At 50.7% G+C, this 17,689-nt stretch overlaps 1 protein-coding gene and 1 long non-coding RNA gene across 3 annotated transcripts; both read left to right on the plus strand.

The window, feature by feature from the left end:
* Nucleotides 1-398: 398 nt before the first annotated feature.
* Nucleotides 399-6,996, plus strand: LOC116277319 (uncharacterized). The gene is made up of 4 exons (XR_004186799.2): nucleotides 399-439; nucleotides 788-853; nucleotides 3,344-3,594; nucleotides 6,907-6,996. It is a non-coding gene; the product is annotated as an uncharacterized lncRNA (long non-coding RNA).
* Nucleotides 6,997-9,804: 2,808 nt separating this feature from the next.
* IL17B (interleukin 17B) lies at nucleotides 9,805-14,453 on the plus strand. 2 transcript variants are annotated; one of them, XM_006204459.4, is made up of 3 exons: nucleotides 9,805-9,880; nucleotides 12,120-12,409; nucleotides 14,098-14,453. In XM_006204459.4, the coding sequence occupies exons 1-3, from the start codon at nucleotides 9,860-9,862 to the stop codon at nucleotides 14,327-14,329; spliced, it is 543 nt and encodes a 180-aa protein (XP_006204521.1). In that variant the 5' UTR covers nucleotides 9,805-9,859; the 3' UTR covers nucleotides 14,330-14,453. The 2 variants fall into 2 exon arrangements, with proteins under 2 accessions (XP_006204521.1, XP_072811135.1); XM_072955034.1 differs by lacking the exon at nucleotides 9,805-9,880 and adding an exon at nucleotides 11,632-11,789 and having other exon boundaries at nucleotides 14,098-14,391.
* Nucleotides 14,454-17,689: the final 3,236 nt, after the last annotated feature.

Here is a 17,689-nt window from a genome sequence, read left to right on the forward strand (position 1 = left end):
GCAAACTCATATTCATTGCCCATGTATGAAAGGGTTATGGTAATAGAACAGAGAGTTATTGGAGGTAGATTCCAATTAGGAGCAACCTGGTTGATGGGATTAGGGAAATCTGCTTTAATATTCCCCTCCAGGCCTTGGCTTAAGTTGACTTTGCTCGTCCATCTCTCCCCTTGATGCTGAGAACTCCTCTCGGCTCCCTATCTCCCACCCTGCCCATGTTTCCCCAACTGACACTCCTCAGCAGCCCTGAGGACTGCAGGCTGACTCCAAGCCTTTGTAAACCACCAGGGACTATTAAACAAATCCTATAATTAGAAGCCAGGTTTCCTAAACGAAGTGAAAAATGTAACGTTACCCTTTGTTTGTTCACTGGATGCTCAACGCATGTCCCATGACCCAGAGGAGCTGTGACTTCGGGTTTCCAAGAAGACTTAATAAGGTAATGTTTATAAAGTTCTTAACTTTACAACTCCATTGGAGTACAACTCTGTGAAATGAGGACAAGCCATAATTCCGAGAGATCTGCCCTCCTCTTCGCCCTGTCCCAATGGTAGAGAATGTTGTCCCCTTATGTGGTGTGCGGTAAGCCCCAAGATTAGAAATAAAGCAAGTGGGGTCTGGCCCCAGCTCTGACACTGAATTGCTGTGTGATATTGTATCAGTATCTTTCCCTCTCTGGACTTGTGTTTCGCCATCTGTAAAAGAGAAGACATGATGAGACTTGCTTATTCTAAAAGCCTCTTCCAACTCTGACTTACAGTTTAATTTCTGTATCTCTCTACCACAGGGTTTTATCTCAGGCAAGGATTCTTCTCCAGATTTGACCTCCCTTCTCTGGGCTCAAAAGGACTTGGTAATGAACCTTGAATTAGATAAATCTAGGTTGAGGTTGACAAGACACATGTTTACATCCTTTGTGCTTCAGCTTTGAACCCATAAGGCCTCTCTCATGTGATAAAATGCATAAAAAATAATGTAAAAATGACTTACAGAAAAAAAAACTCAACTCTTCAGAGGAATTCAAACTGGTCAACATGAGGAATAGTGAAAAGAACCAATCCTCTGTCTGGAGGTGGTAGCCACTATTGAGTATACATAATATTATGTTGACATTATATATAATAACTGACATTTATTGAGTTCTTTTTATGAACCAGACTCTGGGCTAAGGATTTACACTCATCCTCTTAGTTAACCTCACAGCAAATTCATGAGGTAGGTACCTTCTCATTATCCTCACTTTATAGGTAAGAAACTGACATTTAAAAAGATGAAAGAATTTGCCTGAAGGAAGTAAGTGGTTGGAGCCAAGACCCCAGTACCCATTATTGACATCTGTCAATCCACTGCTTACCAACTTCTGGTGCTTGTGGAAGTAAGTATCATAATGAAGCTTCCATCACTGTATGTCCCTGAGTGATTCTGATGTGCAAAGCACACTCAGGTAGCCTACACATGACTTGTAACGTAGGTGAGAAAGTCACCTTTGCTGGGCTAATCCTCCAAGATCTGAGGACTGTTTATTACTGCAGCGCAACGTGGCCCATCCTGACTGATACTGCTTGGCTCCGGGCAGGGGGAGCAGCTTTGTTCTTTATATTCTCAAGAGCAAATTTTTCATCTGCAGATGGAAGGAGTGGGGAGGTAGATGTTTTGAAAAAGTAGAGACTAAAAAAATATGTAGTAGCACCTGATAGCAGTATCACTGAGAAGCCAGCAAAATGAACAGTAAGGTCCCATTGAGTCTGTGATTCTAAGAAATGGTTTAAAAAACAAGATTTAAAAGTGATTCTGGAATAATAGGGTCAGAGCTGGTTATATGGTTGAGATAATGAGCTAGAATGCAAAGGAATCCCAATATGGAAGACAAAAAATGATGGACATAGCTATGTGGTGGCTTGACTGAAGAGCCAAAGGATCCCAGTTTTTTTCCGAGAGTGCACTGCTGGGGGAAGGGAGATTGGGGTCAGCCAGACCCTTGCACTCTCTCCAGAGCTGACAGAAAAAACATATCCCTGGGGCACTGAGCCCTCTTGCCAGACACATTTCCCTCTAACAAAGGTTTGTCCAGAGAGCATGGCCAGGCCATATCAGAAATGATTTGGATGGCTTTAGGCGCTCTGTGCGCACTGCCTAATGACAGGATGCCCACCTCCCACCACTGCCTAGTTCCAGTGCCCCATTCCCTAACTGGGGAAAGGTTAGGGTGGGGCGGTGGTCAAAGTGGCCTCAGAGGCCTCACCTTTCATCTCAACCTCTGTCCCTTTTCCCCTGTCTGTATAGACATGGGCAGGTTAATTCCCTTCCCCGAACCTCAGTTTGTCCAGTTTTGTAAAAATCTTTGTATTTACATGGGATTGATGCAGGGAGTAAATAAATTCAAGGATATAAATGTGCTTTGTAAACTGTCGTGTTCCATCAGTGTATGAGGGATATCACTGGTACCACTAGGCAACTACTCACAGCATCTGCCTGGGTCCTAGGGCTGGGCCGCCTCTCTCTCTGAGGGCCAGAAACTTTGAAGCTGTCTTCTAACAGTAGAACAATGATCAAGGCTTCTTTCCTGGGAACCAGACTTTGGAAATGGTCAGATTCCATACAAGGCACTTCTTCCTCCTTCCCCACAAATACAGTATTTATGAGAACAGAACTTCCAATTTAAATCTGGCAAGATTTCACATTCTGGAAGCATTGTACCTTCCTCCACATGCCCCAAGGGCTGAGGTCAAGGGCTTCCCAGGAGATGTGGCAGTTCCCAGGGATGCAGGAGATACAGGAGACTGAGAGCAGAGGGGCCCAGAAAGAGCCCTAAAATGGCCCTAAAATGTCGATACTGTTACCTCCATCATTCTGTATGAGAACATGAGCTCAGGAATTGTTTCACTGTTCACTGCTGTATGCCCAGTGCCTAGAACAGTGCCTGGTGCATAGTAGGTGCTCAGTATATGTTTGTTAAATGAAGGGAATGAACCCGTCTCGAGAACTCTCAAGGCTCTTCATTGCCCATAACTTGAAGATCACAGCTCCTAGAAAATTACAGAGGCTCTCAGGCAAGTTATTTAAATTACCATCTAGGGCAGCTTCTCAATATCGTCTGCTAACAGGTTCAGGCCACAGAGACAAGCTTCTTCAGGGAGGCCTGGTTTGGGATTCAGTGCAGCCCTAAGAGCCTGTAAGTTTTGGAGGCTGTTTTCTTGGAGGGAGGCAAGATGAGGACGGGGACTTTGGCGGTGGCCATCAGGGTTCCTTGCTGAAGAGTGATGTGATAAATCTTAGAGTCACTGTGTGTCCACCAAGTGGTGGATGGTGAGTAGTGCTCAGCGTTTCTCTGTTCTCTCGGCAGCTCGTGCCCTGGTCATAACAGGGCTCAGGCACCCAAGCCAGGCACCAAGAAGCATGTGTGTGAATAAGGCATGCTCACTGCCTATGAGAAGCTTCCGCCTAGTGACCCTTCAAAACGATAACAAAACAAAACACACACGTACAAGACCCCATCTACAAATCTGCAGTCACGCAGATACACACCAAAACCAGAGCAATAAAAGCAGTACTATCTGAGCCAATAGCAGAAACCAACGTGTAAGTCAAACTTTGGTAAGTATCATCCTTTTTCAGCTGTGTTGGGGAGCAGGCCTTTGAACCCAAGCTGCAAAGGAAGTGTCCTCCCTCCCCCAGCCTCTCCCTCCCAGGACTGCTCTTCCATAAACTGCCAAGAGACTCCACCCCCTTTCGCCCACAGCACAAGGTTCTTCCTCCCCTGGGGTCTGGGCTCCAGGGGTCTGAAGACAACATTTCTCATGTTGTACCCTTTTCCTGCTTCCGCTGGAGAATGGGGCTTCCCACCCAAAATAGATGCAGACCCAGCAAGAGGAGGGGCTGACAGCTTTGTGGGGAAAAATCAGAACTCTGGATCTTGTAAGTCCAGACGTCCTGTAAACTCTGACCAGAGTATAAACATCCCCCGGGACTAAGGGAGGATATGCTGGTGGGCAAGGGGCCCAGCACCTCCATCTGCCCTGGGGACAGGCTGTTTATTCCACATGCCTCGTGGGCCCCCTTGGGCTCCTTCCTGTCTAGGTCTGGGCAAGTAGAGGCAGGCAGGACAGCCCCACATGGGGGCCTGAGGCCTTGGATATAAGATTCCACCTCTCAGGGTAGAAGGGAACTTTTTAAAGCTCAATAAGCCCAACTCGCTCCTTTTCTTCAGTCTCCTTCACAACTGGCCTTCTGGCCTCTGCTAAAACCCCTCCACTACTTGGGAACTCACTCTTTCCCAGAGCAGCCATTCCATTACTGGGACTCTGGGAGCTGGAAAGTTCCAGAAAAAGAGCAGTTCTAGAATTGTTCAGTGCGGCCTGATTGAGCAGAGCTAAGAATAATGTGTACAGCAAGATAACAGCAGCGCCATTCCCGGAGCCCACACTGTGCCAGGTGCTTTACCTGTGTTATCTTGTTAATTCCTCCTCCTCTTGAGGAGGACACATAGGCTCAGAGAAGTTAGGCCACTTGCCCAAGGTGACCCAGCTGTTTCGTGGAGAGGCAAGGGTCCAGTCACTTCAGTTCAAAGTCTGTGCTTTAAATATTAGTCTCTACCAGTTCTTCACAATCAAAAAGCAAAAATAGCACATACACCACAGAAACACCATACAACAAACACAGGTACACACAAACCAACTAAATTACAATAAAAACAACCCAAACTGGCTAAATATTAAGTACACATCGTGTGCCAGAAAAATCACAGTTTTTATGATAAAGGCATTTTAACAACCCTGTGAAGACACTGAGGCTCACTGAGGTTAGGAAAAATGGATGTGGCCACATGAGAAGAGGCAGAGCAAATGTCCAACCACCATTTCTGAGGTCTGCAATCTCCCACCACACCGCACTGCATGCCAGGAAGGAACTTCAGCATAATGAAAGAGAAAACTTTTATTGTTATAATGATTATTTTCAACAAAGAGAGCTTTAAAAAGTGAAATGTATGTCCTCAGAGAAATTGATTCCTTACGTTGGAAGTGTCTAGCAAAGATGCTTTAGAAGGGATTCCTATACTGAGAGGGGCTACACATGATCTCTCCCAGGGTCCATCTGCAACCCAGAAACACAAATTAGTGTTTTCAAGGCTGGACTCTGGGCAGAAGGGAAGCCTCGGCCACCCAGTCCCAGAGCACAAGCCCACCTCTTGGAGTCCTACCCAAACTCGCATTTCCTTGACTCCCCCTCTGGGGGCAGAGGCATTGGCGCCTGGCCTGGGCAGAGGGTCATGTAGATGTGGCATCCCCTCTGTACATCCCAGTGGCCGCCCATTCACCCAGGCCTTGCCCTTTTTGAGAACTGGGAGCTTACTGGCTGAGTCTGTTCCCACCAACAGTGTTCCCGTCCAGGGAGCTTAAAATAGTGCCTCTTGGCTGGGGCTCTGGAGCACGCAGTGAGGGAGGCATTTGTGCAAATATGGGCCTGGGAGAAGGACTCCTACCCTGAGAGGGTGGGGGCTGGGGTGGGCAGCGCGGCAGGAGAGCCAAGACCTCCAGTGGAGGATGCGCCCTCCTGGCCACAGCCCCACTCCATCTTGCAGCAAAGGCGCCTGCTAGTCTCCTTCTGCCTCCCCTAAACTTATTGGGTCCACTTGGGCAAATTTTTACACCAAATCCCATAGGTCTTCTGGCCCAGCCAAGGCTCCAGAGTGAGTCCACTGGGAACAGGGACCTCTGCATTCTTTACTGGTTCGATCCTAGTCACCACCTCACAGTGCTCTTCCTACCTAGGAATACTCCAGAAGTATCCTTTTGAAGGTCCAACTCAAAACTTGCAACAATTATAGTGACAATTGCAGCTGCCACTAATTGAGTGCTTACTTTTGTCAGGTGTTCTGCTAAGTGCTTTAACATGCATTATCTTGTTTGGTCCCCACAACCATCCACTGAAGCCCAAGTTACTATTATCTCTACTGTGCAGTAGAAACTAAGGCTCAGAGAAGTCAAGTAACTTTCCCAAGGTCACACAGTTGTGAACTGGTAGAGGCTGGACTAAAGCTCAGGTCTGTCTGTCTCTGGAGTCTGAACTCTTACCTCCTAGTCTGCACCTTCTCCTCCGGATCCTCACTACTCTGGCCTCCCATCCTCCATGCAAGCGTTATCACCCTGTATTACATCCATATAAGCAGTTTGATTCAGTGCATCAGGTATTTAGTGAATGCCCCCTATGTGCCAGGAACATTGCTGGGTGTCATGCCCACACCCTGGGAGCTCTCAGCTCCTCTTGAGGACTGTAGTTTGGGCTTGGGCTCAGTGACTTCCCCAGCATACAGAGTCTGCTTTGTTTGAGGATGTCAGGGTGAGGCTGAGGCAAGCCTAGACCCTCCTGGATGACCAGCTGACCAGTTGGACATTCTGGCTTCCCCCCATGGCTGTAATTCTCCTCTCCTTCCTCCACTGCAGGGAATCAGACAAACTCACTTTGAATCCTCTGTGACTTTGGGCTTTCTGAGCCTCAGTTCCTCCACCTGTGGATTTGGGATAAATTTAGGACCTCACCACAGGGTGTTTGGGAAGATTTAATGAAGCAATGAACATGAAGGACTTAGTGCAGTGCCTGGCAGTCAGTAGTAGATATTAAGAAACGGCTATTATGATTGCCCATTGTAATTTTCTGGAAATTACGGTATCCGTGTACTAGATGGCTAGGGCCTAGCTCGTAGTAGGTGCTTCAGGTGAAGGGATTCAATCACACAGCAGACAGAAGCCCTCACCCCACCCTTGCTCCCTCACTCCTATCTGGCTATGCTGTTCCTGCTCTGCTGTGGAAGGTGTCCCAGGCGCTGGTCCTCATCAATAATAGAGTTGCTCAGGCAGCCAGGGGCAGACACAGGACCTTTACGTACTTACCTGGTTCCCTCATTTTCAGCTCAGGGCCCATTCCAGGGAAAAGGAGTGGCTGGCTTGGAAGTTCTGCCAGGGTTTGCCTGTTCCTCAGGGATGTCTGGCTTTCTGGTGGTGCCACCTGGTGGTGAGTACACAATGGCTCAGAGCTGTATGGCAGCCGCAGGATCTGGTGGCTCTGAGCACGACCAATCCCTGCCCCTCACTCTCCCGTCCATTTGCCCCTTCCCTCATTAACCTGTACTGACCACCTTCTCCATTCCTCAACTCTGCTGTGGGGCAGAAACCCCTGAAGCCCAAGTTCCCACACCAACCTCAGGCCTGGCTCTGACCTGGGGGTGGGTAGGGTCCCTTGGTGGTTGGCCAGGGTTCACACTCAGGATATCCTGCGGGGCAGATGACCCCTCAGTGTTTTCTAGAAACCAAGGCTGGAAGGAGAGGCCTCCTTCCTGGCCTGAGATGGCCCAGGAATGGGAAACCCAGTGATGGTCACTGGGGCCCTCCTTGACTCTGCACAGCACCTGCCTGGGTACCCACAGACACCCCCTTCACATTGAGGCCTCTGGGACTCCCAGAGGGCCTGGCCTGGCCCCTGGGTCCCCTCTTGACCAGCAAAGAGGCCCAGAGATGTATGCATAAAGTTTTGGGGAAGAGTAGTAAGAACTAGGAGACTGAATTGTGCTCAAACCCAGCTCTACACCAACATGCTGTGTGAGCTTGAGTCAGGCCTGTTCCTCCCCCGGTCTTGGGCTCCTTATGGTAGAGTGGGGGCTGGGCAGGGAATGAGCTAAGTGGTGGGTGAGGACCCCTGTAGCTCCTAGACTGGGTCCTTGTTAAGGTACAGACTCCTGGGCCTGCTCTGTCAGAACTCCGGGGCCAGAACCCTGGAATCTATATAAACAAGTACTGAAGTTGGGAGCCGAGGAGGCCAAGTCTCGTCTTTGGGAAATGGGAGCCAGGGGTGTGTGCTGCCAGCAGATAAGGAGATAGTGGTGGTGTCAGGGGTCCTGAGAAGCAGAGGAACCCCTTGCAGCCCAGGCCCTATCTTTTAATTTCCCCACTTTTCTGTGGATATAGGGAGGGGCCCCCCAGCTGCATGTCTGTCAGACCCTACTGCCAGCAGCAACAGAGGGGCAGCAAGGAGGCTGCACAGATTATAACCAGGTTGCTCCATCCTTCGCCCCCTCATGCTTGTTTGACATGCTCAGAGGACAGTGGTGGAGGGGCTGGGACAGCCTGGGGTGGGAGAGGGGGCCCTTGTTGCTTGAGGAGGTATTTTCAGAGTCCCCCTCCCTCTGGAGTTTCCAACGATAGAATAGAGCCCTGTCTAGTATTTGACCAAATATGGTGGTATCTTTCATGAGCTCAAGCCTCAGCCAGCTTCTCAGTTATGCTGTGGAAACCTGCCCTGGACAGATTAATCTTGTGACATTCAGGAGCGCCTCACACCCTGCGTTCTTCCCCTTGGCCGATTCCTGTAAATGGCCAAGAGTGGCCCTGAGCAAGACGGTACAGTCCTAGGGGTCTGTTCATGGTATCCCTCCCCTATCCTCTTCACATCCCTTCCACGCAGTCTTCCGTCTCTCCAGGTGGACTTGGGGTAAGAGACCGAGACCAGCAGGCCTGGTCTGGTCAGCGTATGATTCCAGGACACATAGACCCTGGGGTCACCTGAGCTCACAAAATTGTGGCCAGACCCTGTGAAGCCCAGAGCTCTCTCAGCCAGGAGGGTGGGCCCAAGGGGTAGAAAGGAGAGTTCGCTGAGCAGTGAGAACTGAGCTAGCTCTAATGCTAATTGGAACAGCTAACATTTACAGATAACAATGATACAATTATTTTACAATGATAATTTTCATAATAAACAGCTGTGTTAATTGAGCACCTACTACGTGCCAGGCACAGTGCCAGCTGTTTAACATAGGTTTTTCCCCTTACTCCTCGTAACAGCCCCAAGAGATGGATCCTATGGCATCCCCGTTCTAGAGATGGGGGAGCCGAGGTTCAGAAGGATTTCAGGGAGAAACGGTTTAGGCTACTGTCACTTCTTGGCCATGACTCCTATTTTGCAGAGAAGGAACCTGAGTCTGAGAGAGAATGGAAGTCACAGGGGCAGGCCCTTGGGGCAGAGACCTTCTATACAGGAAGGGGAAGGCTGCATCTGAAAGATCAGGACAACCAGTCATCAAGTCCTCATGGACCTGTGACTTGGCCTGCATGAGAGCACGCAGATTCAGAAACATGTTCACAGCAGGCCAGAACTCTGCAGAAAATATGCCAAGAAAAACAGTGTGGGGTGGTGGATAAAGCCCTGCATGGGACTCGGTATGAATCCCGGCTCTGTCACCTCTAATTTGTCGTATAATCCTAGACAAGTCCCTTCTTCGTTCTGGCCTCAGTTTCCCTGCCTGTGAACTAAGGGTGGGACTCTGGTCACCGAGGGCCGCTTAGCTCACCTGAGGCTGGCTGAGGCCAGAGAGCCTGAGGCTGTTTCCCTGGGAGATGGGGCCTGTGTCCTGCTCCTGGCCAGCACGCTCTGAGAACATTTGCTCTCCTGACCAACGGACAGCCTGTCCCTCCTCCGCCCTTGCCCCCTTGCCATCCCCCAAACTGACGAAGCTGATTGTCTTAGCCGGCCCTGTGGGTGCTGGCTGGGCGGCCGGCCGCAGGCCACAGGCGGAGGTGCCACCCGCCAGAGCCCCACCAGACACACAGGGCATTGTCCCTCAGTCAACAGCCCCTGGGCACCTCGGCCCGGCTCCTGGCCTGCCCCCACGGCCCTCACCGTCTGCCACTGCGCCAGGTCCAGCCAGCTGGGGCCCAAGGCGCCCGGGCAATGATGAGCCCACCCACCCACTCCCCCAGCAGCCCCCTGACGAGCTATAATTGCTTCACTCCATCCTGTTGCTGCCATTCTCTTGGCGGAGGCATCTGGGGTTCCAGGCGGGCGGCAGCTGCAGGCTGGTCGCCTGGCTCACAGGATGGACTGGCTGCACAACCTGGTACGTGGCGATTCCCCACCCCACCCCCCACTCCTTTTTAGGGCCTGAGTTTTGTTACTTCTTTCCTATTGATTAATGGCAGCCTCTGTTTGGCTTGGAATCTGCAGAGGCGAGTTCTCCCTCTGTCTTCTCCCTCAGGACGAGAAAGAAACAGAGACTGGTCTCAGAGCCTGCAGCCATGGCCAGTAGCTCCAGCTCCTGAATGGAGCTCAGCCCTGCTACACTGAAGCTCAGCCCTGCTACACTGAAGCTCTTTTAGGCCAAAGGCATCTGGGGAGATCCTGGCAAACTTGGTTATCGGGGTTTTTCCAAAGAATTTCTGGGTCCTGAGATCCAGGCTGTGTAACCTTGGGCAAGTCCTTCTGTTTCTCTGTTCCCATCTATAAAGGGAAGGAGGGAGACTGATTCTATTCTGGGTTTCTCTGAGTTTAAGAATGCCATGTAAGAAGCTCAGATGAGAAAGCCTATTGTTAGGGAGAAGTTTGTCTGCACCAGAACCTAGGACCAAAAAGGAAGAATTCAGCGATTTGAATCTGTCATGGATTTTGCACCAAGAAATAGTTCTGCCAAGAGGGGCTCTGCTGAAACTTGTATCCAAGGGTCAAGACTGGCTAGATAGTCTGGAGAGATCAGCGTGGGCCGTGCGGGGTTTAGGGTTAGGGATCCAGGGCAAGTGGGAGCCTGGCTAGATTCAGCAAGGGAAGGCTGAAGAGATCAGTGTGGGCTGTGCGGCGGTTAGGGTTAGGGATCCAGGGCAAGTGGGAGCCTGGCTAGATTCAGTGAGGAGACAGAATTCCCCCTAGAGGATCCTCCTTTCTGAACAGCCCTGGCCTCCACCCAAGTCCTGGCCCTTCACTCCTGGCTTCCTGAGGAGTCTGCGTACTGCTGGGCCCCCAGGTCCTCTCCTGTGTAAGAGGCTTTCCTGATGCTCCCAGTTCTAGGGGGAGAGGTGGATGGCAGCAGCTGAGAGTGGACAAGGGATCAGGCAGCCAGAGGGTCAGGGTGTGGAGGAAGAGGGCATAGGTGTCATGGAGTCCAACAAGGATCCTTGGCCATGACCTGCCTGTCTCCCCGACTTCATCCTTCATCCTCTTCCCATCTACTCTATTTCAGCCTGACTTATTCCTTTTGGCAAAGCTCTTAACCAACAAAAACTTCCTTTCATGCTGTTCCTTCCCCCACCCCCGTACAATTTTTAGGCTCCCTCTGCCCACATCTGTCTCCATCTTAGCTCCGTCAAAGATCTCCAGACATGCCCCCTCCTCAGGAAGGCTTTGCAAGACCCCTCACTGCCACCAGGCTGAGCAGGTGGCCCTGCTCTTCTCTAACCACACACTGCACGGTCCTATCCTCACACTTGCTGCCAGCGAGGCTTAGGTGCTTGCTTTCTCGTTCACTGTCTGTTTTCCTTGCCACACTGTAAGTTACAGGAAGGCAGGGATGCTGACAGGCGTTCATTCACTCAGCACATGGTTATTGAACACCTATGTGCTCAGTTCTATGCAGACACAGGGGAACAAGACAGTGTGTGGAAATGGACACCATGCTGACCCTCATGGAGGCTGTGCTTAGTGCAGGACTGACATATAAAAGAATCACGCGTCCAAATTGTTAAGACAGCAGTCATACAAGAGGCATGTGGTGTTGAGAGCCCAAGAAGGTCCATGGAGGCATCACTAAAGAAGTCACACTGGAGCCAAGACTTGAGGGGTGAGAGGCAGGACACTGCAGAGAGCGGCCTGTACAAAGTCCCTGTGCAGGAAGGAGTGTGAGGAAAGAAGGGTGTTAGGGAAGGACCCAGGCTAATACATGGGTGTGGGAGGAAGCCAGGAGGGATTTGCAGAGGGAAGTCAGGCCTGGGAAGGTGATGCTATCAGATTTGCATTTCAAACAGCCGTCCTTGGCCAAGGTGTGGAGAATTGATTGGAAGGAGCCAGGGGGGAGGTGGGGTACCAGGCAGGAGCCTGTTAAGCTGTCCAGGAAAGTGAGGCTGGTGGTGCAGATAGAGAAGTGGATGGGTGGGGAGATTTTTCAGAGTGCAACAGGAGTTAACGATGAGTGTGGTGTGTACATGTCAATATATATGAGAGGTGGGCTGGTGGGACCAGGCCAGGGCATGGCAGGTGAGCATGCCTCTCCTAGAGGCCTGTCTTCTTCCCTCCCCACTCCTTGGGCCCTGAATCTTAGCCCAGAAGGAGACCTGGGTTTCCTAACTTTGACCTGTGGCTTTCTTCCCCAGCTGTTCCTTCTCACCATCTCTATCTTCCTGGGGCTGGGCCAGCCCAGGAACCCCAAAGGCAAGAGGAAGGGGCCAGGGCGGCCTGGGACCCTGGCCCCTGGGCCTCACCAGGTGCCACTGGACCTGGTGTCCCAGGCAAAGCCATATGCCCGCATGGAGGAATATGAGAGGAACCTTGGGGAGATGGTGGCTCAGCTTAGGAACAGCTCCGAGCCGGCCAGGAAGAAGTGTGAAGTCAACCTGCAGCTGTGGCTGTCCAACAAGAGGAGCCTGTCACCCTGGGGCTACAGGTAGGCCACGCTGGGCAGCAGTGGGTAAGCTGTGTGTTGGAGGCTGGGGGAATGTCTTGCCCCCTCTCCCTGTCATCATAAGAGTTAAGACCTTGGATTCAGAGCCCTGGGTTGCATCCTGGCTCTGCTTCTTACTGGATGTGTGACTTTGGTCAAGTTGCTTAGCCTCTCTGGGCCTCAGACTCCTCAACTGTAAGTGGAGGTGACAGTAGCATCTATGTCATAGGCTTGTCAGTAAATGAGATATCCACACAGAGCCCTGCCATTATGTTCTTCAAGTCTCTGATGAAATGCCTGCAAGGCCTTCCCAAATGTTACGTCCTCCAGCTTGGAGTGCCTTGTACACACCTCTAGTTACAGCACTTCCAGGCAGTATTGAGTTAGCTGTGTGCACATCTGTCTCCCATGCTAGACTGGGACCATGCCAATGCCTGCATCAGAATCATCTAAGGGATTCTCATGCCCCATTCAATCAAAATCTCCAGGGGTGAGGCCCAGAAAGTGGCACTTCAATGTATCTCCACACAGCTAGGCCTGAGAATCAAAACCTGCTGCCCTTAGGGGACAAGAGTGGTGTCTTACCTTGGCTGAAGCTCCACTTCCCAGCACAGCACCTGGCACACAGCAGGGGCCACGTGTACATGTGTTGAAAAAATAATGCAGAGGACTGACCCTGAACTCATGAACCCAAGCCAAAGATTTTTAGCCACATACTTATGTCCTGAGACTGTAGAACAGCAATGTTCAGTAGAACTTTCTGTGGCCGTGTAAAAAGTCCAGTATGGTAGCTGCTGGCCTCATGTGGCTACTGAATATGGCTAGTGTGACTGAGGAGCCAATTTTGATTAAACTCAAACAGCCACATATGGCTAGTGGCTCCCACACCTAGAATGTGGCACTTGTAATAAGGATCCTCTGAATCTGGGCTTCTACTTTACTATGTCCTTGACTTTCTTGAGGATCTTATAAGTATGCAGGTTCTGATTCAGGAGGTCTAGGGCAGGGAGAGATTCTGCATTTCTAACAAGCTCTCAGGCGAGGCTGATGTTGCAGGTCCACAAGTCAAGTTCACCCCCAATATTTAGCAGATGGGGACACTGAGGCACAGAGAAAGAAAAGTCACAGAGTGAGTCTCTGTACTCTCAGCTCTGGGAGGGAACTCATCTGTGTTGTCCCTCAGTGACCATCTAGTGTCCAGGACAACAGACTCACTCACATGGTGGTGTGTGGAAAATACTTGCTGAATAAAGAGAAACTAAGTCAGAATAAACCCACATCCCCTGACTCCTCTTCCTGTGGGGTTAGGCATCGATATGCTCACTTATTATTTCCAGTGTATTAAGTTTCCCAAAAATATAAACAAGTGAGAGGGACGGGGAAGACAGAGGCTTAGGCTTCTTGAGATCCCACGGTACAATCTAGTAATGGGCTGGTCATCTTGCTTGATGAAAGGAAGAAACTGGGTAGCTGGTGACCTTGAATCTGGATAACCTTGGGGTGGTGACTTGCCTTCCAAGATCTTTAGTCGTCACCTACGACACAGAGTTGATGACTGCTGTTCCTCCAGCATGGCACAGTCTTGCTGTGGAATCAAAACCTGGGTTAGGAAAGGGAGGGACATGGGGAATGGGTGCTGGTTTGTTTTTCCCACCACCTTCTGCCACGCACTCTCTCCTGCCTTCCTGCAGTATTAACCATGACCCCAGCCGCATCCCTGCGGACCTGCCGGAGGCACGGTGTCTCTGTCTGGGCTGCGTGAACCCTTTCACCATGCAGGAGGACCGCAGCATGGTGAGCGTGCCCGTGTTCAGCCAGGTGCCAGTGCGCCGCCGCCTCTGCCCGTTGCCGCCGCGCACCGGGCCCTGCCGCCAGCGCGCTGTCATGGAGACCATCGCTGTGGGCTGTACCTGCATCTTCTGAGACAGCCCTTCCTGCACCCCCATGCCAAGCAAGGCAATGGAAAGTAAAGGCTGTCTTTTGTAAAGCAAGACTTTGGGTTTGCTCCTTGTGGCTCTGAAGCCAAAACATGGGTGGGAGGTAGATTTTGATCAGTGTGAAGGAGGATTTTTCCATCACTCAGAGTTTTCCAACACTGCAGTAGGTTATTACAAAAATACTGCATTCATTCCTATCATTTAGGACAGTCAGAGACTTCCTTTAATTTGCGTTTATAAGGCTATATTTCAGCCATGTTATTGGAGCTTGGTTGGTATAAACCTATCTAGGAGTGAACAAGAGCTGATTCTCCTCCAGTTAAGTCAAGGGCTGTTGCAAACAGGCCCTTTAGAAGTGGTGAGCTCCCTGTCTCTGGAAGGGTCCAGTTAAGGATGAGCCTCTCAAGAATATTGAACAGATTCTTCCTCTGGGTGGAATAGATGATCTACATGGTCTCTTTCAACTCTGAGATTCTCTACAGGTCAGATTTATATCCAGAGGAGCGCCTCTGTGTTGTCAAAAAGCAGGGTTTTTTAACCTGGGCCAGTGAGCACATAAATTTTCATGTGAGTGTATCTTTCTGGGCTGGAGACCCCTGGCTTTGAACTCTCAAGTATTGAGAACATCAGTGCAAATCATTCTTTCACCCAGACTTATCCACAAGGGGATCTGGTTAGATGATTTGCTGATATCAGTGGTTCTCAAACTTTACTAGCACCAGAATCCCCTGGGCTTGTTAAAACACAGATCGTTGAGCCCCACACACAGAGGTTCTGAGTCAGTAGATAGGGGCTAAGACTTCACCTTTGTGATGCAGTGGTTCCCAGGTGATGCTGATCTGGGAATGACACTTTGGTCTGGGAACCACACTTTAAGAATTGCTGGCTTATGTCAAGACCCTTTGCTGATCAAAATGGCAGTGTGGACAGACTTGTCCTAAAGCTCCTGCTGGCCCCTGACCCCTGGATGCTAACACCCCCCCCATTAGCCCCTTGCAATTCAATCCTCCCCTGCCCTCCTAGCCTCTGCAGCAAATCCTAAATCAGCTGTTCTAGGGGCTAAAAATACCTTCCCTCCCCAAGACAGCTGAGGGGCTCAGGCTGTTCTCTAAAGGTAAGAATAGCTGGCACTTTAGAGTTAACTTCAGTAACAGGGCCAGCAGCCAGTATAGGAATACTTTGCTTGGCTGCTGTAACTTCAGTGCCTAAAGCAGCTTTAGTTCTGAATGTTTTCAGGGTTTAATTCATGAAAGGGTTAGGTATGTGCCTGTCTGGGCTGGCAAGTAACTTACCTTTTTTGGTATTGTTCTAGAGTGGATACTGGTTAAAATTACCCTAGGAAGCTCCGGCCTGGTTCCAGACATGGAAAATAGACTTCATGTGCCAGCCCATACTGATGCCTTCAGTGGCTGCTTCTCCTCCCTGTGCGGGGGTGGATTGCTCTTCTGTGAGGCCCTGCTCTCCAGGCCGTAAGACTTCAGCTGCACACAAGGGACCCATGGCCTCCAAGGTTTTTTTGTGGGGTGAGGGCCCCCCAGGTGTCTGGGGCATAGAGATTGGGTGGGAAAACTCCTCATCTGGGTTGGACCACCTGTTCTCTTCCTTCCAGAGCATCAGACACACAGAGATGCTCAACAAGTTCCTGTTAGTTTTATGTGGACGTTCCTCTTTCTGGGCTTCAGTTTTCTCATCTGTGAAAGGAGCAGATGGGAGTTAGGTTTTACCATTCTGTGACTTAGGAACTTGGCCTCAGGAGCTTGGGCTGGCAGCTGGCCCTTCCCGGTCCCCTGGTTCAAAGGCGGCACCAGGGAGTTCAGGACCTTTGGAGAGCCAGGTCTGCACCGCACCTGGGAACCTTCTTTGGTGAGTCTAAATGGGTTTCATGTTTTCCACTGTCTGGTGAGAAACCCCCACTCCATGAGAAGAGAGGCCTCATCTACCTCCTTCAGCCCTGCATCTCCGACACCTAGCACAGTGCCCAGTGCAGAATAGGTGTGCAGGGCTTGGTGAATGAATGAATGCATGCAGGCATGCACACACAGAAGCCTCTAGGGGGAGCCCATGATCTGCCCCTAGCTCCTGTTGCTCCTTCAAAAGTGGGTCAGGAGCAAGGCATTCCTCTCTCTCCCACTATTCCTCACCCACTCCCAACTCTACCCTCCACAGCCCCGCTCCCAACAAAGTGCTGAAATTTTTCTTGGGTCACCTGCTCTAGAGGGGGAGTCTAGGGGTGGAGTTTTAAATGTCTATGACACTGCACCCAGGACTGCAGAGGTGGTGTGGTCTCTCTCCCATTTTGTTTGGCAGATTGTAGGGCTCTCTCTGTCTTTGCAGATTCTCTCTCCTCTCCCAGAGAGTGCTGGGCCCTTGGGGGCTTCTTTCCTGGGATGAGAAGGCTAGGTTGGGACCTTGGGCCTGCTGGTTCCCATGCTGCCTTCTGCTGCCTTCAGGAATCGCTGGCCTTCCCTTGCAGGCAGAGAAGTGGTAGGATCCAGCTCTCAGGTTCAGGCCTGCAGAAGCAGGCAGCGTGGGCATTTTGGCTTGCTTTTGTCCTGAGCTGTTCAGGCCTGCGTACCGGCATAAAGGAAGCTTCTGAAGGACCAGCCAGCTCCATTGCAGCCCAGCTGAAGATCAAGTTTATCTGCCCTGGTTTGCTCCTTCTGTGCAACCATCCTTAGGGATGCAAGGGAGGTATGGTTATTAGGGACAATTCTGGCATTGGCCTTGGTCCTCTGGCCCAATACCAGTGATCATCAGTTACATCATGACAGCCCGTGGCATCTTCATTTCAAACACAGGCCATTAAAAGAGGCCATTACACATTGATTTCCCTGGACCTGAAAGAAGAGGGAGGGCACAGCCCCACCTGGCGTCTGGTTGACATCGTGCCTGTCTCTAATACCTTTCTGCCCCTCTAATCTTGTAGTTTAGGTGAGACCCCTTTTGCCCCCAGGGTGGGGCCTGACTATTCTAAGACAGTCAGTTTACTCTTAGCGCCTGCATCCATTACTGGTCTGGTAGCTGAGTCCTAAGCAAGTCAGCATGTGGCATTCTCTTGGTCATAGGGATTGGTTAAATAAAGGGCCCAGTTGGCCCCGAGCCCAGACTTTGGTTCAGGGGTTGTGGGAGAAGGCCCCCTGGCCCTGGGAGCTGTTGCCAGCCATCTCTGATCATAAGAAGTAATGACACTGGCATTGCAGTGTTCGGTGCCTGCCATGTGCGTGGACTTTTGTGATAACCAAAAGACCCTTTTATTGCTTAAGCTAGTTTGAGTTTTATTTTCTACTACTGCAAACAATTTCCTGTAATGACCAAGTGCTTGCTACTCACACTTTAAAGGCAGCCT

Source organism: Vicugna pacos, chromosome 3 (assembly GCF_048564905.1).
Source record: "Vicugna pacos chromosome 3, VicPac4, whole genome shotgun sequence".
In the NCBI taxonomy this organism is placed as follows: domain Eukaryota; kingdom Metazoa; phylum Chordata; class Mammalia; order Artiodactyla; family Camelidae; genus Vicugna; species Vicugna pacos.